Source organism: Haliotis rufescens, unplaced genomic scaffold (genome assembly GCF_023055435.1).
Source record: "Haliotis rufescens isolate VD_foot unplaced genomic scaffold, xgHalRufe1.0.p SCAF_1, whole genome shotgun sequence".
NCBI classification, from domain to species: Eukaryota; Metazoa; Mollusca; class Gastropoda; order Lepetellida; family Haliotidae; genus Haliotis; species Haliotis rufescens.
In genome coordinates this window covers 70,632,421-70,658,008 of record NW_025963779.1, presented here as the reverse complement: position 1 = coordinate 70,658,008, position 25,588 = coordinate 70,632,421, and the positions used below count along the sequence as shown (strand labels likewise).

Sequence of the window (25,588 nt, the reverse complement as noted above, 5' to 3'; positions counted from 1 at the left end):
TGAGGCGTCCATTAGCCGTGTCAGGATGTGATCGTGGGTTCGAATCCCTGATTCACCCTGATGACTATTTATGGTTTGTCGACACCATTCTATCGTAGCACTGCACAATGCGGTACTATGATCGACACAAGTCACGTTAACACGGTCCACAGCCATATTTGCAGCAACTAATCAAGCAAGTAAATCATTTACATAGGCCCTTTCTCCATATAATGGCAAAACTTCTCAACATAGAAACAAAATATTTCTTCATACTTTCATTCTAAAAGGTTCCACCGACTCCGTGGTCTAGTGGTAGAGCGTCCGCCCGGAGAGCGGAAGGTCCGGGGTTCGATCACCGGCCGCGTCATACCAAAAGACGTTAAAAGATGGTACTTGTTGTTACCCTGTCTGGCGCACGGCATTAAAGGACTAAAACAAGGACTGGTCGGCTCGGAATCAGTATACTGTGTCTGAGTGGGGTATTCATGTTAAACTGCGGCATGGTATCTCAGTGTGCTAGCACTATAAATCGGCATCTCACTCACTCACACACACACACACACACACACACACACACACACACACACTCGATTATTTACTGACCACCGTCACATAGCTTGAATATTGCTGAGTGCGGCGTTCAACAACAAACAAACAAGAGTAAATCTTTCAAACGTTTTAAGCGCCAGGCAAATAACGAAGGAGTTGGGCCTCACATTATTAGATTATTGTAATTATTTTTAAAAAGGTGTCGTTTGACCATATGTAGAATAAACAGTTTGAATCTTAAACAAATACAAAATATACTCAGCAACAAAAGTTTCTGTGACACGATATAAAACAAGAACCTGATCAAAGTAGACGCACACATATGAAAGAATTCATATTTTCTAAAAGACAATTGACCAGTTAAACAACTTTACATATTTAATGACACATGTCTTGCACAGAAATTAAGTTATGACAAGAGAAAGATGCAAGAACAGAATTGTCAATTCACGCGCTAGTAGCGTGTGTCTCCCTCTCGCTTGGGTGCATGCAATGCATCTCGTTCGCATTTAACGGATGAAACGTCTAACACAGTATTGTGGGATGACATCCCATATCTCCACCAGCCTGTCTCTCAGTTCCTGTACTGTAGTCCATTTCATGTGCTCAGTTGGAGAAAGATCTGGAGAGCGAGAAGGCCATGGGATCACATTCACGTTGTTCTGTCCGAGTGCTTGTTGAACAACCCGGGCGACATGGGTCGGGTGTTGTCATGCTATAAAATGTTGATTCAAAAACGGCACAACGATAGGCTGATTGACCTCGTCACAGTAATACTGCCCGTTCAAATTGCCATTGAGCACTTGCAAACGAGTCATATGTCTCTCGATGATTCCTCCCCACACCATAACACTGATTCTCCGAAACGGCTCCACAACACACTTCTGAGCGTAACGTTCATCGCGACGCCGGCATACTCGTATTCGGCTATCGCCGTGGGAGAGGTGAAAACGAGATCGTGTATGTACATGTAGCGCGCGCGCGCACACACACACACACACACACACACACACACACACACACACATTGTTGAAGATATTCCGTGACAGAACTGAAGCACCGTTAAACCAAACTCATGCACTCACTCAAGCCAACCAGCTACTTTAGCACAATCTCATAATCCCCACTTTATATTAAAGGGCGAGTAAAGTTGGGAAAATATGATTGTGATTTGTTGCGAATGTAAATTTCCGAAGAGAAAAATTCATAATATTTATAGAAAGTATTGAATTTTCGTAGTAAAAGTGCTGAAATCACACGCTCCGCAATCGCCTTCAATGGCCACAATGTTTTACGTTTCTAAGCTTCAACCACTTTACAATGTTACAGACTTAAATCAAATGCATCATGAAGTTGCGAGAGAGCTTATATACTAACAGCTCAATGCATTTGAAATCACTTTCTCTATTTAACAGAAAGTGAGATAATGTAGATGTAGTTTCTTATCATATGTCGTCATATTTAAGTGCACGGTTTGTACCCACTTAGAATGCAGTTTCCTTTCTGACTATCGACATGTAGATATCAACATGGTGAATACCGTTTCTTCTACCCTATAGAATCAAAACTCAAATGAAAGGCAACACAACTAGTGAGTGATTCAGTAGGGTTTTACGCCGCTTTTAGCAGTATTCCAGGAATATCACCACGGGGAATACCAAAGTGTGGAGAATAGAACCCGGGTCCTCGGTGTGATGCGCGAACGTTAACAACTAGGGTACTCCGCCGCCCTGAAACAACTAAGTGTACGAGTGCATCACCTACAATGATTTAGATGATACACCTTGGTGTAAAGCAGGCTTAATTATTGAGGAGCATTTCTCCGTAACCGATTATAAGAATAATCCACCTATGGAACAATGTATCAAATCGTATAATGAACCTGTAACCTATGCTTCTTAACATGGAAATATGTGTTTATATTTTCGGTTTCAGTTAAATAATTATCTGGAGGACACTTGTAATAATGTGAGAGTAACGTATGAAACTTAATTAAATGTGTGACAAGTTTCCGGGGCGCGTTGATGATTGTCCAAACCCATATACTATTGCCACACATAACTCTAAGGCACAACTTTGGAACTATCAATTTACAACATGAGTGTTTGAAATAGCGCTCCGGGCTTGTTTCAAGAAGAAGGCATATTCCCTTTCCAGTGATGCTGTTCCATCGATCGGTAGTGATGCAGGTTTTAGAAGATAACTCGAAACATAACTAGGGCGAATCTTGGATTCGAACCCACGATCGTAGTTTTATGGAAAGCCCCAAGTACGCAAATGTGTACAACAAACTGCGGTGCCCTCGACAACTGGGCCACCCGTGCCCCCAGGTGAAGCAACAGCCATATTCAAACGATAGAAAATTCTGTGAAGATTCGTAAAATATTTATCTCTTGATTTCAATGATCTTTTAAACCAAAACAATTTATTTTTAGGAGAATAATACAATTTGTTACACTATATATAAGTATAAAGAACACGGTTTCTTGCGATTTAAAAAATTGATAATATACAATTATTTATTTCTCAATAACATACGTATACGCCTATCGTGTCATCTTGTTGGACTATACATGTGGATCATTTAGATCAGATCAGCATCTTGCTAATTCTGCTATTTTAGAACACAAACATCGAGGCTTAATGTGATGTTACCTACACTATGAATTTATCAAGACGTCAAAACACAATGACTCGCTTGCTCGTGGCATTCACCAAGTATTTGCAAACACCTGGCCGCCTGCATCTTTGGGGACGGTGCAAGGGAGATAATTTGTATTTGCTTTTGAGTTGTTAATTTAAAAACTGTTACACTCTACAGTGAAAAGATACGTACTTGAGACGCGGAAATATTGAGTAAAGGGTAAATAAAAGCGAATCTCTGCCAAAAGCAAAGTCGAATGTACTATTTTGACTATATCATGTGCATGTGTTTATGAATCACAGTCAAATAGTGACACCAGGTGTTCGCGACAAGTTTAGCGTATCCTGCCCTAAAGGTAGCACTCGTTCCAAATACATGCACAGGCAAGGGTATGCTGTAAATTGAGAGTGTGAATATTCTTAATTCTGAATAACATGCTATGAGAAACAAAGCTTCTCGTACTGAGTCATACATCGTTTCACAACCACTTCGGGTTGAAAAACATGGTTTGGACATGTCGTGAGGCACACATTAAACTGTATACAAGGAAGTGAACGTGTTGTGCCAGCGGTGTATTTGCCTTTCATCAGACGAATCAAACATTCGTCAGCGTGAGTCATAAAGCAAGTGCACATACACCCGGCTGTCTCACAGTATAATACGAATGCATCATGCATCAAAGTTCAACATCAATATTCATTACTAAACCAGTGTACCTCATTTCCGCCTGCATCGTCACGAGGGTACATTAAATGCACGTTTCAATGACATTCAATTACTCCTGTTGTCAGTCTAATTATACCGGGGCGGTCGGGAAGCCTAGTGGTTTAAGCGTTCGCACGCCGCGCCCAAGACCCGGGTTCGATTCCCGACATGGGTACAATGTGTGAAGCCCATTTCTGGTGTCCCCCGCCGTGATATTGCTGGAATATTGCTAAAAGTGGCGTAAAACCATACTCACTCAATCACTCTAATTATACCAGACACCTCAATCATCCACGGAAATAGAAAGTGGAAATTAGTGAAAAGCGAAAACATTTCGACAACATTCTGGTATCTTTATTCAATGTACATGATTGTAATTTTAGAAATATGTTACAGGTTAAAAAGTCTTAATACAGTGAAACCTCGATGGTCCGGAAACCCTTTCTTCCAGACGATGTTATTGGGAACACAATGCATGATAAAGGGACATTGATTTCAATCATGATTGGTTAAACCGAAATTTAATTATCCGGATCATTTGCATTAACGGGTTTCAATCTGCTTTTAACATGTTTGTTTAATGGACTGTTTATTTTTTATGTTCAGATACATGACTTTATGATTTACATTTGAAGGCTTTTTACTGTAATAGATATTCTATGAAAGCTGTCAAGATTACTTAGCTTTAACAGAGAAGGAGTGATTAAACAGAATGTATGGGACTACTATTTACACACAAGAATATCGCATAATATCAAAAGTTTCATAATATCCAAAGGTACATAATATGAAAAGTTTCAAATATAAAAATTATATAATATCAAAAATTACATAATATACAAAATACATGAATCTGGCATGCGTTTACATATATTTACAATTTAAACACATATGATGATAAAATAAGTTAATTATTTAAATTGCTTGTAAATCACCAACAAATATATACAACCGGTGAAGATACAGGGTTAGAATCGATACCCAGCAACCTACATGTATGAGAACAAATGGATCAGGTGGTCAGGCACAGTGACTGGGTTTAGAGCATGGCATCGTATCACAAAGGCGTGGGTGGTAGATCATACTATTTAGTAAAAAACGATGTCATCTAATACGTTTTCTTATATTGTATATAACATGTTATTATCAGATTATGAATCTGAACACTATACACATTAATGGATTAACTTTGTGAAGCATAATCTGAATGATTTGGGTGTCAGTGACACATGGCAATCCCCAAATGGTCTTACTACCTTCTCGCCAAATAATGTTATTTCTACAAGATTACATGATCAATATCTACAAGTATAATTGAGAAACGAAATAGAAAATACTTCAAATGTACCACATATAAGTTATTTAAATCTTAAAATATTTTGAACCCTATATTAAAATTTTGGATAATGTATATAGAACACCAATATGTCTTTTTCGAACTTCAAATAATTGACTTCATTGAAAAAGGCAGATGGAACAAAGTACGAATAACAAATAGACTACGTCCACTATGTGATACGAGTGACATGGGGGATGAATTTCATTATCTAATAGTATTAATCTGCCCGTTGTTTTAAGAACAGAGACATACTTGTATCCCATTATATTATCGTAAATATCCCAACAATCTGAAGTTTGTCTGTCTATACCACTACAAAAATAGGACTGTTAAAAAAATGATGCCAAGTTGTTATGCAAAAAGTTAAATAACATATTGTATGAACTATGTTGCTACACTGCATGTCCTTTGAATGTTATACTTTCATATTGTATATGCATATGCTCTTCTAATACCGTATGTATGTCATATGAAAACAATGAATACGTGTGAACTGTTGACTCGCGTCCACACAGATGATCAGCTGTTATTTACCGGTGCACCCTAACTACCCAGTCTGGAGTATACATAACGCTGTAACAAGGTCACACTGACACGGCCCAGTTACCGCGACACACGGGTTTGTTGACTTTCTGTTTCACTGTCGCCTAACAAGGAAATATTTCCAGTGTAGCGCTCCACGCACATTCCTGTAGTTCGGGTAAACGTTAACGGGTCAGTAGAAACGTCATTGTTGATAGATACAGCCATAGAAACCATAGGCGCTTCATAGGTCGGGTACAATCGATGAAACATTATCTCTACTGATCAGTGTAACTGTTGACTTTAATTGATACACCCCACGTCTTTACAATTCATCAATATCGAGGTTTAATCAATCATTACCCTATTCCGAAATACGAAACCGCCTCCTTGGTGTAGTGGATAGGGCGTCTGCCGGGGGAGCAGAAGTTCGCTGATTCGAACCCCCTCCAATCACACCCCACAGCGTTTACTCGTCACGCCTAAGACTTGGGTTCGATTCCAATGTGTGAAGCCAACGTGTCCACGGCGTGGATATTGCTGTAATATTGACTAAAACCCTACTTACTCACTCACTCACTATGTAGAAGTAATTTGTATGCGGTGAACCTCTATTTACACAGTTAATGAATGTAATGTACACATGATATTAACACCTCCGGACAATGCACATGGGTAAGTATGATTACATTTTACTGTTGACAACAACTTTGAGACATAATATCCGTATTCAGGAACCTCAACAGCCCTCATCACGCGGTCGTCAGCTGCGCCTGTCCTGCAATTAAAATATGTATAAATTTCCGTCACAAATTTAAGTTTCCCAAAACCTGAAGTTAATCCATCTGCGTATATATGTACAAACTGTCAGTGTGCACCGCTGAAGGCAGTTACTCTTGTCCTAAACCATGTTCTTGTTATTTTCTTATTGCATGTCATGAGAGTCATTTCCGTATGTTTGCTGGTGAAATGATAATAAACAATATTTTACAATTGAAACTATCGTATGAGAGTTGAACCCTGCCCATGTTCCTACCCGTGGTTGATCTTGAAAGCTGTCGACAGCGAGGGAGGGGATCTCTGGCAAAGGTAACTGAATGCGATGCCTATACTTGTCGTTTTCTTGTTCCAAAATTGGATTCCGTTTCCGTTTCTGGAGCAGGATACAAGATAATAAACATCTCACAATTCTATCATTCTTGACATTCGCACATGATACAACCGGTACAAAATAATATATATATCAAGTCTTCCGATAGCTGGAAGGGGTTCCTCGCAGGAGTAGGCAACGTAAGGTTTAAAGCGTGAGCGGATAGTAGAATCAATATCAGGCAATTTTGAGACAAGTAAGAATTTACAAGAAAGTGAACGAGTAAATATTTCTTCGCGAACCCCGGGTATCACATTTTGCATAGTGATTCATAAAAACATGTTCTAGATATAATCGGAATCGTATAATCGACTCTGCGTTTATGGAAAGTATTTGGTCGCTTTTACTTGTGGTTTCGAACAATCCCAGGCCAACACTGACGAGTGCATTTGTCACACAATTAGTCAAAAAGTCAAATTTGCCGAATAGTGAGTCCTGAGTAAAAGCTAATATGCTATTTCCTCCTTGACGACATTCCATTACTTTCGAAGGTACAATAATGACACTCACCTGCACGACTGCGTAGTCATCGCTAACCTTGTCTTTACCCTTACACATCGGCTTCTTCTTATCACATGATAGGAGAACCTCTACAAGGACATCGTGTAGAAATATGTACTGCGCCTGTAAGAAAAATCGCTACTATGTACACATTTGTTAAAAGTTTTGATAATAATGATGATGATGGTGATGATGATAATAATAATAATAATAATAATAATAATAATAATAATAATAATGTATTCACACCTTAAAGCATGCTCAAATCCCATCTCTCATCCTACCGGGTACCCAATCACGGCATGGGCTAAACCCTCGGGAGTCACAATGCCGGGCGCGGACACCCATCCAGTTACTCTACGCAAACAATGTTGATTAACTTCACCTTGTTTGTGACCTGTGTGTTGTACACAGGATCACGTGCCACCACAATGACGTGTCATGTAATGTATATGTCAGGTTTTATATGAAGAAAATACCTCACCTCAGTCTGTATCAAATCCATACGCTGGTGTCGGAGCCTGACAATGCACTCATAGACATCTACCACACCTTCCGCCTTGGCTTGTCCAATCAAATAGTCCAGAGCGATCCACGTCCCAGTCCGTCCTATCCCAGCGCTGAAAACAACATTCACTGCTGTGTAATATCAACATCTGATCATATTGGTTTAATGCCTCTTTGAAAAGTATTTCAGCTATACCACGGCGTATTAACTCATTGTGGAAGGGAAACCCGTAAGTCTCAGTCATTTATGTGGAGAAACCCACGTGAATGGGCTTATGCTGACAAACCAAGAATCATAACCAGAGCGATTCTGGGATACGAACCTGTGATTCTGGCGCGCTAGCGGGTCGCAACTCCACAAAGCCAATACCTACGCTTTTAGACGTCTGGTCCATGTGATTATGAGTGAGTGAATGCGGGGGACACCAGAAATGGGCTTCAAACACCGTACCCATGTGGGGAATCGAACCTGGGTCTTCATCTTGACGAGCGAATGCTTTAACCACTGGGCTACCCCATCGCCCCTGTGATTATGAAATCACACACACACACGCGCGCGCGAGCACGCACGCACGCACACGCACACACGTGCTATATAAGTGCAATATTCTTGAAAGCGACGTTAAGCCCCATTTCACCTCTACTGATTTGGTATGGACGTTCCAAACAGTAATACGTCCCACGTGTACACTACGGCTTTGACGTACCTGCAGTGGACAACTACTGGGCCTTTACTTCTTGAAGGTGCGTTCTTGACCAGTCTGTGGAACTCCACCAGCATCCCGACATCCTCTGGTACTCCTTTGTCAGGCCATGCAGTGAAGTGGTAGTGCTTCAGCGTTCTAGTCGGTTCTTCATCCTGAGAATCGTAACGTCAGATATCCGTAAAATGAACACGGTTAAACAGGGATGGATTGGTGTACCAGGAATATCCAAATTACCAAAGGAATACAAACAAATGTGCATGTTATTTCACGTATGGATATGTGTCTAATGTATGTAATCATAACCTAAAACTACAAATGGTGTCAGTAAGTTTGGAATCACTTCGCTTTGGACTTTTTAGTTATGTCACGGCCTATCAGCTTAGTAAGGGAGGAAAGCCCAAACTCAGGCCACGTAGTACTACTTTAGCATAGTCGTTCGTCCTGTGAATAGTACTGGTAGTGATAACGTTGACATGACATAATGACGTTGGCCTATGTAATTGTAACATTTCGTTTAGGTTATTGAGGCGAGGAAATGAGTGCACTCAATGACAATCACTAACAAATACACGCACACGGTCACAAGGTTATGCAGAGTTATGACCAGGAATATGAAACATTCACTGTCACAATCGACTCTGCTTTTAGTTGAGATTTAGCATGACTATTGAAAGTTTTATTATTATTATATACAGATTAAAATAAATAAATGCAACAAAGAGGGTTTGGGAGATCCTGGCACAGTCAGGCTGGTTAGGCTCATCATCAGCTCAGGGCCCTTGCCCCCTCTACTCGCAGCCCAGACAACGAATGGGACTGCGTTGTCGAAACCACCAAGAACTTTTCGGAGAATGTAAAGACTCCCCAATACTGCAGCCTTCTGCATTACCAAGATTGTCAGAATGACTGTATTCCTGGTAGCAAACCCGGGTACTCTCCCAATGTCAGTCAACAGATTGGGAGGTAACAAACCTACGGCACCAAGGACAATGGGAATTCGGACAACTTTGTACTTGGGATGCAAGCATGATATTTCAATGACGAGGCTCACATATTTGCTATGTTTTTGCTGAATCTTGTCAATCACATTAGTGTCAAAAGGAAAAAAGAATTCAATGATATAAATGATTTCATGCAAAATCACACATTGACGGTTTCGAGTGGGAAGTGACTGGTCCTGAGCAGCAAACAAAAAGCCTTCGGTTTCAGAGCTCGGGCCGGACGACTTCATCCAACTCTGCAGAGCTGCTACTCAACACACTGCGGATGACATTTTTGTATACTTTTGCATTTTGCCATTCTCAATTGAAACAGACCTTACCCTGTGTATTGAGAACGTCCTGACTGTGTAGTCCATCATCTCCTCCTCGGCCACACACTGAACATGGACATCGTCGTAGTTGGAACCTGGGTGGCCGAAGTCGGGCCAGTACTTCTCACACTTAGCCTGGAAAACATGGAGGGGTGCGTGATAAAAGGGCGACGTAATCATGCAGGAACTAAGTTAAAAGAATGACAGATTGGATTCTCTACAAACAAAACATTAGTAATACAAAGCAATATGTTTTTCTGACAAAGGATTTAGTGTGTGTTTTCTCGGACACCCGGTGTCTGATTTTCAGTGATCCCTACACAGCTTTTTTGCCTTTTACAATCGATTCTGCTTTGAGCAAAGATGTCTTATGAATATCGAAAGGGTTTTGTCGCTTTCATTATATTTACAGCACGAAGGATCAACTACATCTGTCCCAAAGCTACCGCTAATTAGAAATAGGGGGATACACAAGTAGATGGACTTTCGATTCATAACCTAGTAGACTCTATGCATACCGATTTTTTAAGAGTATCATATACGCATATACGCAAAAGTGATGTTTCTAGTTTTACTATTGACCCAAAGTAAAATACTTTAAACAGTCCATTCCACTATTGTTACAGTATCACATCATTTCAGCTATTTTTTATTAAAGCTTTGTGTTGGTATAATCTTACCTTTCTGTTTTCAACAAAGTTTGTCAACATGACTATTTTACTCGTTTCTGTTTCCCATATCATTCTCCAGAAATCCCATACGACATCACCGTATGGACCTGAAAGTACACGTGCATAGACTTACGTCATGAACATATTCAAAAGTGTCCTTGAGGTGACTAAATTTCATGATAACAGAACGTATGAAACAGAAACTACGGTTTAACAAACACACTTTATATGACCCTGCAGTAATGTCAGAAGAAATGTGGCCAGGATGGCTACGAGATAGATATGCAGAGAAACTTCGGAAAGGAAATGCTAACCGAAAGTAAGGAAATAGGTAGCATAAACACACAGTTACCTTGTGTAGCAACGAATGCTCTCGGGCGGCCGTATCCCTGAAATAACGGGATCGTGTTCGAGGTTAAATTACATTGCAATTTATCAAAACCGGACTATGAATTAGGTACTATTTAGCTCAATATGCCACTGTGTATATGTGGATTAACATACAGAACATTGTCAGACAGTCTGAAAAACATTTTTAATCTCTATTTAGAAATTGATTGGGAGGTTGAATGCAAATGATGGACGTTAACTTGAATACGAAACGAAAACCTTTTTGGACCTTGATCAAATCAACTGAAGATCTCATTTGTAACCATACGAATGCTGGATTCAACTCTTTCTATTATATCAACGGAAATGTTTTTAACCGAAGCCAAGTTGTTCCACCATTTATATATTTGCCACAAAGTACTTATATATTGTAGTCATTGATTATACATGTCCTTGTAAATTCATTACCTTTCCCCTGAAGGAAGTGAAGGTATATGATGGAATATATACACAAGAACTACAAGGTTTATATTCACCTCCTATTCGGATCCATCCTGAATTCCTCAGAGTAAAAGTACTTGAAATTACCAAATTAAAGAAAGCAACATAATAAAGATTTCATGAAAAGCATGCTTTTTCGAAAAAATACTCGTTGATGTTTATGTTAACAAAACCTTTAAACATTTGCCCCACTCCACGTCGTACATAGAAGAATATATATTGTTGCTGTTTACATTGAATAATATAAACTTACGTGTATATAGTTAGCGTTGATGTAGTCGGAACCAGGAATGTTGTGGACAGGCCCCAGTTTGACTCGACAGTGATCGTCTGAAACAATAAAAGAAAGCAATTTATATTCTAATGTATACCGATTCCTCCTGAAACTGTTAAATGTTCTGCACCCGTGGAGCGTCTGGGTAAGAACTGTCGTAACTGTATCGGGTGTCAGGTTCGGTGATTTGGTAGATTGAATGTCTTCGTATCCCAAATGTTGGCTGAAATGTTCCTTTATGCACATTTAGCTGAATTTCTGCTGGGATCGGGAAAGTCAAAACAAGGGAATTTTGCCATGGCCTTCAGGTTTGTGTGTTTGTGTTAGTGTGTGTGTGTGTGTGTGCGTGTTAGTTAGTGAGTGAGTGAGTGAGTGAGTGAGTGAGTGAGTGAGTGAGTGAGTGAGTGAGTGAGTGAGTGAGTGAGTGAGTGAGTGAGTGAGTGAGTGAGTGAGTGAGTGAGTGAGTGAGTGTGTGTGTGTGTGTGTGTGTGTGTGTGTGTGTGTGTGTGTGTGTGTGTGTGTGTGTGTGTGTTGTTTAACGCCGCAACCAGCAATATTCCGGCTTTTATGATGGCAATCTGTAAATTGACCAGACAATCCAGTGATTGACATCATCGGCGTCGATCTACGCAATTGGGATGCGATGACATGCATCACCCATATAAGCAAGCCTGACCACCCGATCCCGTTAGTCGCACCTTACGCCAGGCACAGTCGTCACCTACGGCAAGCATTGGTTGCTGAAGACTTATTCTAACTCGGATCTTCGCGAGTGTATCCCACATGCGTGGATCGATGCTCATGGCATCGATCCTTGGATTATCTGGTCTGGAGTCGATTATTTACAGACCGCCGTCATATAGTTGTAATATTGCTGAGAGTGAAGTTAGACAACAAACAAATCGAATATATGTAATAAAAAAATTCATATGACAACCCTTTCAACTTTCAAAAAACAATCAATAAAAACAATCTAAATGTTCTAAAAATAATCTTCTGGTACAATTAGCATATTCCAAATGTGTGAGTCTGAAATGACTGATGCAGTATATCAAAATTATTTCAATCCATGCTAACACACAGTGTTCCCAGTGTTAAAGGATCATTACTTCGTTATTTTAATGATCTGAGAGAACATTTTCTGGATTATCATTATATCGTTCTTTGCTAATAATTAATGTTTTGTTTCAAAGTAGTTCACCATTCTGTGATACACATGGTCAAACCATTAGAATGAAATCAGTGCTATTATACTTACATGGTAATATGTTTCGGTATCTATTCTTGAAAGCATTTCCTGGCATTTCAGCTTCGTCACAAGAACCAAGTTTACCATACGGAAGATCCTTGAAATATAAAGTTAATGACAAGTATTATGTATTAACATATAAGGTACCATGAAATTGCAGCATCATATAATTATTACGATACCAAAAAACATATGTTATCTGATACACAATATGATAAACGGTTTGTCTGAACGTGTGATGTTGAAGACAATACTGCTGACCAAACAAACCATTGTGCTTCTTCAATCTCAAATAATTGTGTAAAATACTCACAAAAAACTGTTTAGTTAAACCTTCATCGATTTTCATCTTTGCAACGTAGGAGTTGAGGTGTTGAACTGGGACTTCCGTTGACCACACACATTCCGGATACGACGTGTCGGCTGGGCGGTGTGGAGTCGGAACAAGACCGGATGTACAATTTGTTCGAGGCCGCGAAACATCAGATTTTAAGGTATAACTGGATGTTAGAGAGTGTGAGAGGGAAGACCTTGTCCTCTGTCTCTCGTTCATTCTGATTTCAGTAGAGGCGGCACTGTGCTCTCTCCCGCCGCTCATCAGGGGTTGTATCTCAGGTGCGACCGCATCAACAGGCGTTTGGCATCCTGGGCGATGAAATTGAAATTGTTAGATGGTTGTACTACTGTGTTCAATAAGTACCGGTTCCTCAGCAATAAAATAATAATTATTTAATGAGAGCTCTCTTATTAAGCAAGAACGGTTTTAACATTTAACTCTTTCATTGTGATCAGAGAGGATCATAAGAACTATGTGTCTGCAGGTTACCCTTAGGAGTGGTTTCAAACGTTGGATTGTCTATAGCTAAAACGGTTGATTGTTTTGAAGAATATGCGAAACATCGACTTCTGATTTTGCCCTGGACTTTCATATTACTTCTGAAACATAAGAAATGAATTCAAACGGATGAGAAAAAATCACTTGCGAAAATTGATAGAAATTATTCTAAACACATCATCTTTTGTATCTCAGAAACGATAAAAACGGAATCGGCGTGTATCAAATATCATAATAGAGCCAACACTGTTGTCACCAGAGTGACACGAGAGTCCAACTTACCGTCTCAAAACAAAGAAGGCCAAAACGAAAAGAATCGCAATCAGAAGACAAGGAATGACAATCCAGAGCATCTGCATCCGAGTTGATCCTGATAAAGAAATCACATTATTTTTTTTTTCTTAAAAACAAAGAATATCGTGCTATCAATATGTGACCAGGACACTGAAACTGACAGTGATCAAACACACAATAACATTTTACTTTTAAAATACTTTTTTAAAAGTATATTATATCATACATGATGTTAGCATGATTCTTGACGTTCAGTGTGGTTAGGATTAACATAACTACCCTGACAGTCGTGTCCCTCCAAGCCTTCAGCACAGGTAAGACAATGTCCTGTTCCGTCACAGCTGCCGCACCTGGGGGAACACCTGCTGCTACAGTTCTCTCCATAGTAGTTCTCCTCACATTCCAGACATGCAGCATCAACTCTGTCACACCTGGCACAGTGTGACGGACATCTGCTGTTACACTGAGGCCCCCACCAGCTGTCCTTACATCCATGTGTACAGTTTCCCGAGTCACGGAAACATTCTCTCCTTAAGCAGTTTGCATTACAGGTTCGATTACAGCGGTGTCCATAGCTACCAGGTTTACATCCATATAGGCAGGCTCCATCATTTATGTTGCACGTACCATTCAGACATGTGTTGCAAGATTTGCCACATGTTCCCCCGTACCAGTTAGCATTGCATGAGATACATGTATTTTCAGATTGGTGACAACTCGAACATTTATCTGGACACCGGGTGTCGCAGTGTGGACCTTTATAGCCAGGTTTGCATCCTGTACAGGAAGCTCCATGTTGTTCACAGGCATCGGTGACACAATGGTCTGGACAAGGTGTGTCACAGTGAGATCCTCTGTAGCCAACTGTACACTTGGCACACGTACCATCCTTTTGTTTGCATGTCTTCGTAGCACAATTGCCTGGACAAGGTGTGTCACAGTGAGATCCGCTGTAGCCAACTTTACACTTGACACACGTACCATCAGTTCTGTCACACAATTCTGAAGCACAGTTTCCTGGACATCTGATGTCACATCGGCCACCATACCACCCAGCAGTACATCCCTCGTCACACTCGCCTGTGTTCCCTCTACATGTGATATTGTGACATTGTTTGTTACATGCGACCTGACACAAGTTACCATAGAAACCAGCCTTGCAAGTCTGTGTACAGGTTCCATTAGCCATGCACTTGCTCAGTAAACAGTTTGTACAGGACTTATCACACATCTTGCCAGACCAACCTTTTTTGCATCCCCTCGAACACGTACCTTTGGTATCGCATACACCACCTTCACAATTAGGTGAGCACTTTGAGACACACGTTTCTCCATAATGTCCTTCTTTACACATACATCCCCCGCCGGTTTGGTCACAGATACACCTTTCATATGTTTGATTACAGTTAGCACCGAAGTAGCAGCGTTTACATCCACCATGGCATGTACCAGTCCACCTGCGACAAGTAGACGTACACCCAATGCCGCAGTTTATATTACAGTCAAGTCCCCACTTGCCATCGGGACACTCTTCCAGACAGGAACTGTTGTATGAGTCAGTATGATGTGATGCCGGCGGATTGGCACAGGATTCACAGTTTCTCTCAGCTGTGTTGTAGTAACCTTTCGCACAACCTGCACAATTAATGTCGTGTATCATTAGAAAAGTATTAGGAAGCCACTGTAATTGACATTTGAATTTTGATAAACTGTTTGTGTATACTTATTAAACTTCGTTTTGGGCAGATAGTGTATAACAGTGTTTAAAAGTTAACATTATATAGAAATAAGAAACCATAACAGCAATCAAGGTCTTATCCGAACTGTGTACTCTGTATACATAACATTTGGTTAAGTTGTGCATGTTAACAAAAGTTAAGGTTAGCTTTAGGAACGAGAAACAGATAAAGGAATAATAGTTCTATAACAAACCTTTTTCTCGGCAAATGGCACACGTCTTCGCACAGCTGACTGTAATTCCTGGTTGTGAACAATCCACTGTCTTGCAGTGATCCCCCAATGTGTCCACACAAGATTCTAGCCAAAGGCAAAATATAAGAAGATACTAGTGCGGTGTACACATGTACTGTTACAAAGAAATGTTATCTGTATTAACTGTATCACCAGAGGTGTCCTGGGTTACAATTTTGTGGAACATTCTCTGGTTTACAATGACGACGCCGTTAATGGCAAACTTTGGCCCTTGATTAAGTATTAACTTTTTGGTACCATTCATTCCGATTAATTGCAATATTAGTTTACATTAAGGTGGGTAGACAAGTGAGTCGGATACGATTAAATGCAGACGTACCAGATCCTGCTCTGAATGTTGCAATGATCACGATCCAGCAATATGCAAACAGCCGTGTCTGGAACAGAGAGACAATGCGGGAAATAAGGTCACATGACAGTTACCACACTGCTGAATTGAATAACCGCTCCCTTCTAGTACAGCTGAAAATGTTCTCGTCTATATGAAAACGTGATGATTGTGATGATGGAAGCTTGTGTTCCTATATTTTTCAATTTATATAAAATGCTGGTAACATGACCAAGGAGCTGTGTTAAAAATAAATGGATACAAAGCTAGTTTGGATTTATAATGTAATTCATTAGGAATAGAACTGTCATAGTTTGTTCCATCACCAAGTTTTGTCTCTACTTTGTATACACAAATCGCACGAGGAATTTGTCCATTTAGATTGGCAAATGATGAAAAAAAGCCAGCCTTCATACAACTTCCTTTCAACATATTGATTTGTACTCTAGAGCGTGGGGGCACGGGTGGCCCAGTCGTCTAAGGCGCCGCGATTCGCTGTGCAGAGTTGCGTCCTTTGGGCACGCCAGAAACCTATGATTGTGGGTTCGAATCCCGGTTCGCCCCGATTATGTTTCTAGGTTTGTCAGCACCATACCCGTGCTCGTGGGTTTCACCGAAGTGGTAAACGTCTGAGACCTGCATCATTACGGGCTTTCCTCCCACATTAAGCTGACACGCCGTGATATAACTGGAATACTGTTAAAAGCGGCGTTAAACCCAACTCACTCACTCACTCACTCTAGAGCGTATATCTCATACGACAATTACCCCTATTACATTCCACCGACCTTCCCCTTCTCAGCTCTATCATCCTTAACTCATCTCATTCTCAACTCCTGAAATTTGGAGATATGAAGGCTCTGAGGTTTCTGTTACAGAGTTGTTTTATTTAATCTTTGATACATATATGTCAAATGCAATTCCCCTCGGTGGGGTTGGATACGCTTGCCCTTTCGCAAACACCTTGTATCTTCACTATATTTGACAGTGATTCATAAATCATCCTTATGATATCGTCGGAATCGTACAATTAACTCTTTTCCCCTTATTATAACAATGGTTTTGTCGCGTATATTTATTTTTATGTTAATCTAACTGACATGCTACTGTTTCTCAATGTTCGAAACACCAAACAGTGTGAGGGTTCCTTTTGTTGTGAATCGTAGATTTCAACACTGTTTCTATACATTCAAATTGCTATTGTTTGCATATATATAATTCATATCTATATGATTATGTTATATACGTGACTATATATTACCTCCATGCTCCCTCTCCGTCCGAGATCACGTGTATCCCCTCCCTCTCTTGTGAGTTTAGTCGTCACTGTGACTAGGTCGGTTTAGAAACAGTCTCCCCTCATGGTGTGTACATCACACTGCACTACAGACGTTAGAATGAATCATAATTTCTATTTCCTGTTCACTCAGATTCGGAAATAGAACCACATCTGTACCCGGACATAATATGGGTTTACCCCAACTATTTATAGCTACGCATGCGTTATAATTCCGTTTAACATATTACCTCTGTAATACATGTTTTATATGCACCTGTTAGTAATTTACATGAAACAATGACATCGAACTTTGATGCTTTGCTATATACAATATTTATATCACACATCTCGTACGTTACACTGTCTGTATAAACAGTCAAGGCCCAACAATCCTTAAACTTCATACTGCAGTATTAGCAGGTACAACAAATTAACATTTTGCCTTTTCTACGTACACACTAACGCGCGCACGCACGCGCATATACCTACATACCATACACCAAATAGGGTAACGAGTACCATTTTTACGTCTTTTGGTATGATCAAACCACCGACCTTACGTCCTCCGGGAAAACGTTCTGTCCGCAAAACCGTCCACGGATGCGGTCGAATGCCGCCGAAAGTTAGAGCGTGACACTATTCGCAGTAGAAAGAATCTAAATACTTCGCTATCAGACAACTGAGGCAAACTCAACAGACATTTGATGGCGCAAAACTATAGGCCACGGAGGCGGTCTCACAAACAAATGTATGTATATTCTGGGGTATTAAAGAAAACCGATAACGTACAACACTGTCAGAAATGCTATCATGATACAATATGTTTCGATATTCTTGCCAAATTTATATTTGGACAAATTGTCGTCATATTTAAGCTTACGAGTCCACACAATTTGATTGAATTTAGTCACCAATACAATTAATATTATTAGAAACAAAAACAAATAACAACAATAGCAAACAAATAAAAGCATTAAACACTTTACAAAGATACAGCAAGATAGATTTTTTTGAGCAGCAGTAGATAATTGAACTGTTTGTTTATCTAACGATACGTGCAGGTGCGATTAACCTATGAGACACGAATAACTACAAATTACTTATGACTTAAGTTTGTAGATCTTGGTGAGGTGTTTTCAAAAATATTTCACAAGGTACAGATAAGCTTTAAGATTTCAGTTTTTTATATTACCCATTAGTTTTTGTCTCAGGAAATGTAAAAACATGTGGATGTCTGTCTCAGATGTAGAAATCAGCTCAATGAATCTGTTCCTGGAGCGACATCACATGAACTAGTATCGAATTTGTATATACCATTCAGCGCCATTTTTCAATGTCGGCTTCTCGTTCTTACACCGGATTCAACATGTCCTCGACACGCATGCCAGCCTTACACTCCAATAGAGCCTTTATTAATTCTGAACTTGCTACAAGGAATGCAATGTGTTGAGTACATAATTCAGCGATGTTAACTTTTACATTTCTTCTATTGATAACAGTTTCCGTGATTACATGTGAGAAAGTAAACGGTTAGAAATAGTAAAGAAAGTAAGAAATAAGAGACATGGTTGGGACTCGGGGAATTGTCTGAGTGGAATAAGTACATAGTGAATGTTAAGACCTTGTTATTTCCGTGTCTTGTATATGTAGTGAAATATCACATCCGTGAAGAGCGCATCGTATCATATCGGGTAACTAAACTCGAGCATGCAGATCAAGGCAATCGCGCGTAATCCATGTGTACTTAGTTTCAGTACGAAAACCGTTTGACTCTGGCGACAGTGATACATCCCGACGTTTTCTCCTGTTCTTATTTTTAAAAAACGCTTCCAATTTACTATTTTAGACTGCAATTCATGTTCACGATGTTGGTTGGGTTTTTATAAGAGTTTTAAGGCGACTTCGACCATGAAAGGTCTATTTGCCCCCGACATGTCAAATGGCTTTCAAGAAGAGCAAAGTGAGTTATGTAAATGTGATCAACCAACCTGCATGAAGCTTTTAACGAGGTACGGAGAAGCGTTACATGATCAAAGAATTAGGAAGAAGCCACATACAAAGCCAGTAAGTTGACTGGGGAAGAATCTGCCAAAACCATACATCAGCAATTTTTTACTTGACCCTAAAACCTGAAGACGTGTCCATTTATATCTTGTACGGGATTCCAAAGCTCCTACAAATCCGTAAACAGATATACATTGAAGGATCCAGCATCGCCAAATCCCAGTTTGAAAGATTAAGCATAATCCATATTCCAATCGAGGAATGATTTTCTACATTTTCACAGGAAGTATTTGACCCATACTGTTATACCAATGTTTATCATGTATATATATATGCCACTTCAATATCGTCACTGAGTGTGAGGTACATTTACACATAACTTTAAGTCGATTGCTTCGCCTGAGTAACACGGAAGTCGAGACTGCCTCCTTCATCTGATAAAGAATTTAAAGCTGACACATTATTCCTGGATGGATGGATGTCATTGGTCAGAATAGATATTCATGTAATAGTATTTACATGTGAGTAACAACTAACAAATAACAGAAAGTGACATATAGTCATGGATCAGTTATGGTGTGCTGACAACAAATGGGGTTTGAACAGTTCTCGGTAAAAACTAGGATCTATTCAACCCCCTGTTCAAACCACTGTCATTTTGTACAAAATATCGTTTTGTTTACAGCTTAGACAACCTTTAGAATTGAGGACAGTTGGTATGAAGGTTTTTTCTAAAGTATTTCCATTTGATATCACGTGTAAAAATAGATCACGGTGAAAAGGAAGTCAACACCACAGACACAGCCATGCTGAATGGAAATACAATGTAAGGGAGATAACTGTATACATACTACGTAATGAAGCATACAATGCTGTCTTTTACATTTGACACAACACATTAAGAAGAAAGAAAAACATATTCTAATTCAATGCAATCAAATATGTTTTAGAATTTTACAAATTCAAAGTTTACATACAGCAGTGCTGAAACATATTTAATCAAACCCGAATATAAACATCAGATATAAGATACAGATGTAGATATTAGCTGTGTATACCATACGGCCTCCCCGGCTGGCCCCGGTGTCTCATAGCGTCTCTGGTCTGTAACATCAACTTATCATACCACCCGTCACCTTCATCTGCACCAGCCGTTGGGTCAGCTTCGTCCTGAATCATTTCATAATATCGGTAATCACAATCACGTGACCCACCAAGCTCTTCCAGAGAGACATTATAGCATCTTGATTCCACGGCCAGATCGTTTTGTACAGGTGGTAGGCATACCCCACCTGAACAGAACACTACCTATGTACGTGATTCAGATGACAATGAAATAATATGTTTCAGAAGCGCAATGTCACACATAAACATAGTGTTCATTTGATGATCTGGTTAACAAGATATTAAATTATACAGAAACATTAAAAAAAACTCGGTCAAATAATGAACATGCAATTGAGTTTTAACGCGATTCTGCGGCAGATAATCTATAATGATTATTCTTTTGCATTGACAATTTATATGTATATTTGAATCAACGGATTAACAAATGTTGAATGAATAAGGCCAGTTTCTTTTCTTCTCGCTGGGCACCTTAAACAGAATCGATATGTGAAATCAAGGTAAAGTAACTCCATGATTAGTAATTTCATAGAAACTCTCTAGCAATATTGTTCTCAAATTCTTCTCCCAAAAATAAAAGAGATCAATTTGTTTTAAAATATATGATTTCGTTATTCTAGTGTCTTCTTATTTGGCTTAATATTAAAGTAAGTTATATAACAAGAAAATGCCTATGACATTTTGCATTGAGACCTCAAGGCACCTGAATGTCATGACTCCAATAGTTAGCGTCGACATTACTATGATATCGTGTATCATGGTGAAGATGTATTTGCCTTTTAGTAACCGAGAGGACATCCCCTCAACATAGGTAGATTACTGAGCTGACTTCAACCAAACCAAACGGTTCGAATACAGGGCACAGCACATGTATGAATCATAGTTAAACTTTAATGGAATATCTGAATGAAATAGTCACTCAAGCATTATTTCTTATCGTTAAGTCATAAACGGCATCCGTTACTTGTCCCAACTGGAGAGTATGACGTCATCCCATCCTTTCCTGAAGAATCCACACATTAAGATTGGCTAAAGCTTCTATATTTCACGTTGAAAACGCACTATACATATACTCAGGGTGGACTTTATGGACCTGGAAACTGGCAATAATCGTGTCTCTTAATTTTGAATATTATGTTATTCCCTTCCAACGTGAACCTCTTGTCCGATGTACATTTAGTTATGGAGGAGTACGGAAATATACTTAACTAAACTTTATATAGGTATTTAAATACCCATCATCACTTAATGAAGTAATCGATTATAACGCATTACTTCTTCAAGTCAACTGGCAAGGTGACCACGGGCACATTTGTAACATGATAGATGTTTGATATGACAAATCTTCCTCGACACTGCACAAAAGGATGTGCAAGTGTGTGTTTAACAGTGAAGTAGTAATGTTGATTGTTAATATTTTTGGAACGTGTTTTTATTTATATCAACAATAATCGTTTGTTCCACGTTTGTAAATCCATGGATGTGGTCAAATCACGCCACGACACTCTTAACAAATTGCCATGCTCGCCTGTATAGATGTTAATTTGTTTAACCATTCGAAATTATAATGAAGTTTGACAAAGTAAAATGAAGACGAAGCAAAATGTTTATTCTCTTGAATCACTCAAACAATAACACAGAAAGCTATAAGTGAGTAAATAAACTACATATTTTATATACAGATATTCACATTAACAGCGCTCCTTTAATTTACTGTAAATGTTTATGAGTGACTGAGTAAGCGAAGCTGGGTTTAACGCTGTTTTGATACGTCTTTCAATTATATCATGATGTCAGCTTCATGTGGGAGAAAAGATCGAAGTGATGCAGGTCTACGACGTTTATCACATTGGTGAAACCCATGAACACTGATATGTTGCTGACAAATTTAGAAACATAATTTCAAAGAACAGTGTCATCCTTTCATGTATCCACCAGAATTGGAAATATAATAAACAACTTGAGTCTAGCTCGTCAGTTTCTTACTCCGGGCGTTGCACAGATTGTCCCATGTAGGGAATTAAACTCAGGCATTTGCAGGGACGGGCGAAACCTTTTACTACTAGGCTACACAGATGGAGGATTAAATGTATTAATCATGACTTCTAACAGTCAATTACGCTTCTTTCCATAATAAGCGTATGTAACTGCACTGAAATGGTAAGATTTTCCAGAAGAACATGATGTAATTGATCTGACTGTCTCTTCTCAGTACAGAGACGTGTAACCCGTGCAAGGGGAAGCCTGTCTCAGCTGCTCGTAGCCTCTGTCTTCCAACGATACTGCAGCATCTGGAATTGTTGCATACTGAGATCCAGTACTGTCTCGTGGTTCAGCCAACTCATACAGTGACACGTCATCAACTGATGAGTAAACATTGTCCTCAAAACGGGGGGAGAGGTACACCGCTTTTCTCCTTTTAGAAACGCTGAAAAAAATATCGAAATTTTAAAACTTATTTTGGCATTTCACCAAATATTGTCTAAATTGAAATGTTTGAAACATTTGGAAAAGGGTTCAACCTTAATCATGTCGACCATGAATTACCCTAAGATACAGGCGCGATAAACACTTTATTATGCAAATATTGGCGTAATAATTTTTTCAACAGTCGTATCAGGATATATTAATTGGATGATGTTCATTAAATTGGATATGGCAAACTATTGCCCTGAAACAGTAACGCGAATATAAGCAGTTAATCATTTTCAGGGGAAACAGTAATAGTTTAAAAACAAGATTCCTTGTAATGAACAAACATGATTAAATCATATGTGTGTCTTGAATGAGAAAACGTTTTATAGAGCAACGTTAATGATAGAGCACACGAGGGGATACAATTAAGAACTGACAAACATAACAATTACAGCATAATAAACAACATAAAAATTACTAAGTCGGTAGGGAATCGTTTAAGAGAAGTCAAAATAGTATATATGTGTGTGACGTCCGAGGGGTACCCACACCGCAACACAGCGATATTGGTGTAATGAACGAACACAAATATAGTTCATCTGTTTCGTTGAGGATATATTTAACATTAACCCAATCGCCGTTGCCTTTGGATGCCTTAACTGTTATCATTCACATGCTTTCAGTTTCTTTTTCCCAACAGCATCCTCAAGTATCCACTGTATTATATCTATGATAAATCCCTTGGGCCCTTTCGCCAGCAGGGGCGGTCGGGTAGCCTTGTGGTTAAAGCGTTTGTTCGTCACGCCAAAGACCCGGATTCGATTCCCGACATGGGTACAATGTGTGAAGCCCATTTCTGGTGTCCCCCGCCGTGATATTGCTGGAATATTGCTAAAAGCGGCGTAAAACCATACTCACTCACTTTCGCCAACATGGCTTCGTTTTGAAGGGCATTCGAGAGACACGCTGCTAATAATAGCCGTCCAATCAGATTTTAGAAACAGCCATGGAATATCTCATATATATTGTGGTCGTTGTATATTTCTTAAATTGGACAATAGAGGATGTTAATTCAGATATTAATCCTATATTGTCACTGTAAGGATCCGGACTTACATCTTAATGGTCATGGCCACAATGATAAGCAGCAGAATTGCAACTACAGAGGTCCATATTAGTGTTGATGGCTGCAGACTCTTCGACGCTGAAATATGATACAAAAGAGATAGATCAATGGCACGGAACTTACAAAAGTTCTATTCATGTTCATATATTAAGATGTATTTGAAACTATGATTTTTCACTGGGAAATGTTGTCAAAATGTCTAACTGTTTGTCTTTGCCTATTATGTCGAAGATCTACGTTTAGTGAGTTATTCTATGCTTTTTGAGATTTATTCCGCCGGTAAATAATAATTCATTTCACATGTCATAATTCTAACGTCATTTATTGACTTGTACAATCCATATGTCCACCTTGTGTGTATTGTAATCGATCAGAATAAATGTGTTTCATATAACGTTTAATGAAAATATATTTATTCTGAAATTAGATAATGCTTCTCTTAATACATAGACTAAGTCGTGAAGACATCTCCTCGACTTTAAGGTCGCGATTCCTAATTTGCACGTACATGTTCATGCACGGCGCACCATTCCGATGTTTGCGTATTTGTTGGGAGCAAGATACTCTCACACGTGGATTTTTAATGTGAACAGCATACAGTGATGGTTTAGCTGTCAGGTGCTAAAAAACAACAACTTTTGTTTACCGTAAATAACGTTTACGCAATGCCAATGTTTGTTGAAAATTAACGTCTACGCGGCGTGGGTTTGCTGCCAGGCATTTTAACATCGAAACACAATATATTCTCTTTGGAGACGTAATCTACTGCGGGGCAACTTGCCACAGGCCGGTCCGACCACGTATGACGTCACGTCACAAAGATAACCATATTCGATTGGTGCGTTTTCGGAATCGATACCAAACTGCCACTTTAACAACTCCGACAATTCCTGGATTGAGACCAATTTGAGGCAGAACTGTACGCAACCCGTTGAGGGAGCACAACATCCTGCTCCGGCGTCCCAGTAATAGCCAAATCTTGGTTTCACGTCACCGTCAGGCACGTCTTGCTTGGTGTAGACAGCCTCAAAAGCTTCATAAGACAGGACTGGGACATCATACTGTTCACAGCGGAGTCCATGTTTCATCTGGACAGCTATGATGGTCGTGCAAGGGTCTGCAGGCGTCCAAGAGAACGTTTTAGCAACGCTTGCGTTACTCAACGTCGTCAGTTTTGGAATTGTAATGGTATGGAGTGGCATCACAACTCATGGGAGAACACAAGTCAACTCTGAATGGCGTAAGGA

The 25,588-nt window shown here is 39.5% G+C and overlaps 1 protein-coding gene across 1 annotated transcript in view; it reads right to left on the bottom strand.

Moving 5' to 3' along the window:
- Positions 1 to 4,212: 4,212 nt before the first annotated feature.
- Positions 4,213 to 25,588, bottom strand: part of LOC124119473 (multiple epidermal growth factor-like domains protein 6) — a 39,046-nt gene continuing 17,670 nt past the window's right edge. The window contains exons 7-25 of the mRNA XM_048381001.1: positions 24,332 to 24,419; positions 23,012 to 23,228; positions 17,654 to 17,734; positions 16,366 to 16,441; positions 16,005 to 16,109; positions 14,352 to 15,707; positions 14,061 to 14,148; positions 13,770 to 13,879; positions 13,257 to 13,588; positions 12,953 to 13,040; positions 11,674 to 11,750; positions 10,942 to 10,978; positions 10,599 to 10,696; positions 9,928 to 10,053; positions 8,607 to 8,758; positions 7,877 to 8,012; positions 7,402 to 7,515; positions 6,778 to 6,894; positions 4,213 to 6,519 (exon numbers count right to left, since the gene is read on the bottom strand). Of these exons, the coding sequence (XP_048236958.1) occupies positions 6,505 to 6,519; positions 6,778 to 6,894; positions 7,402 to 7,515; positions 7,877 to 8,012; positions 8,607 to 8,758; positions 9,928 to 10,053; positions 10,599 to 10,696; positions 10,942 to 10,978; positions 11,674 to 11,750; positions 12,953 to 13,040; positions 13,257 to 13,588; positions 13,770 to 13,879; positions 14,061 to 14,148; positions 14,352 to 15,707; positions 16,005 to 16,109; positions 16,366 to 16,441; positions 17,654 to 17,734; positions 23,012 to 23,228; positions 24,332 to 24,419 (3,413 nt within the window). The 3' untranslated portion in view covers positions 4,213 to 6,504. The remainder of the gene's footprint in view (positions 6,520 to 6,777; positions 6,895 to 7,401; positions 7,516 to 7,876; positions 8,013 to 8,606; positions 8,759 to 9,927; positions 10,054 to 10,598; positions 10,697 to 10,941; positions 10,979 to 11,673; positions 11,751 to 12,952; positions 13,041 to 13,256; positions 13,589 to 13,769; positions 13,880 to 14,060; positions 14,149 to 14,351; positions 15,708 to 16,004; positions 16,110 to 16,365; positions 16,442 to 17,653; positions 17,735 to 23,011; positions 23,229 to 24,331; positions 24,420 to 25,588) is intronic.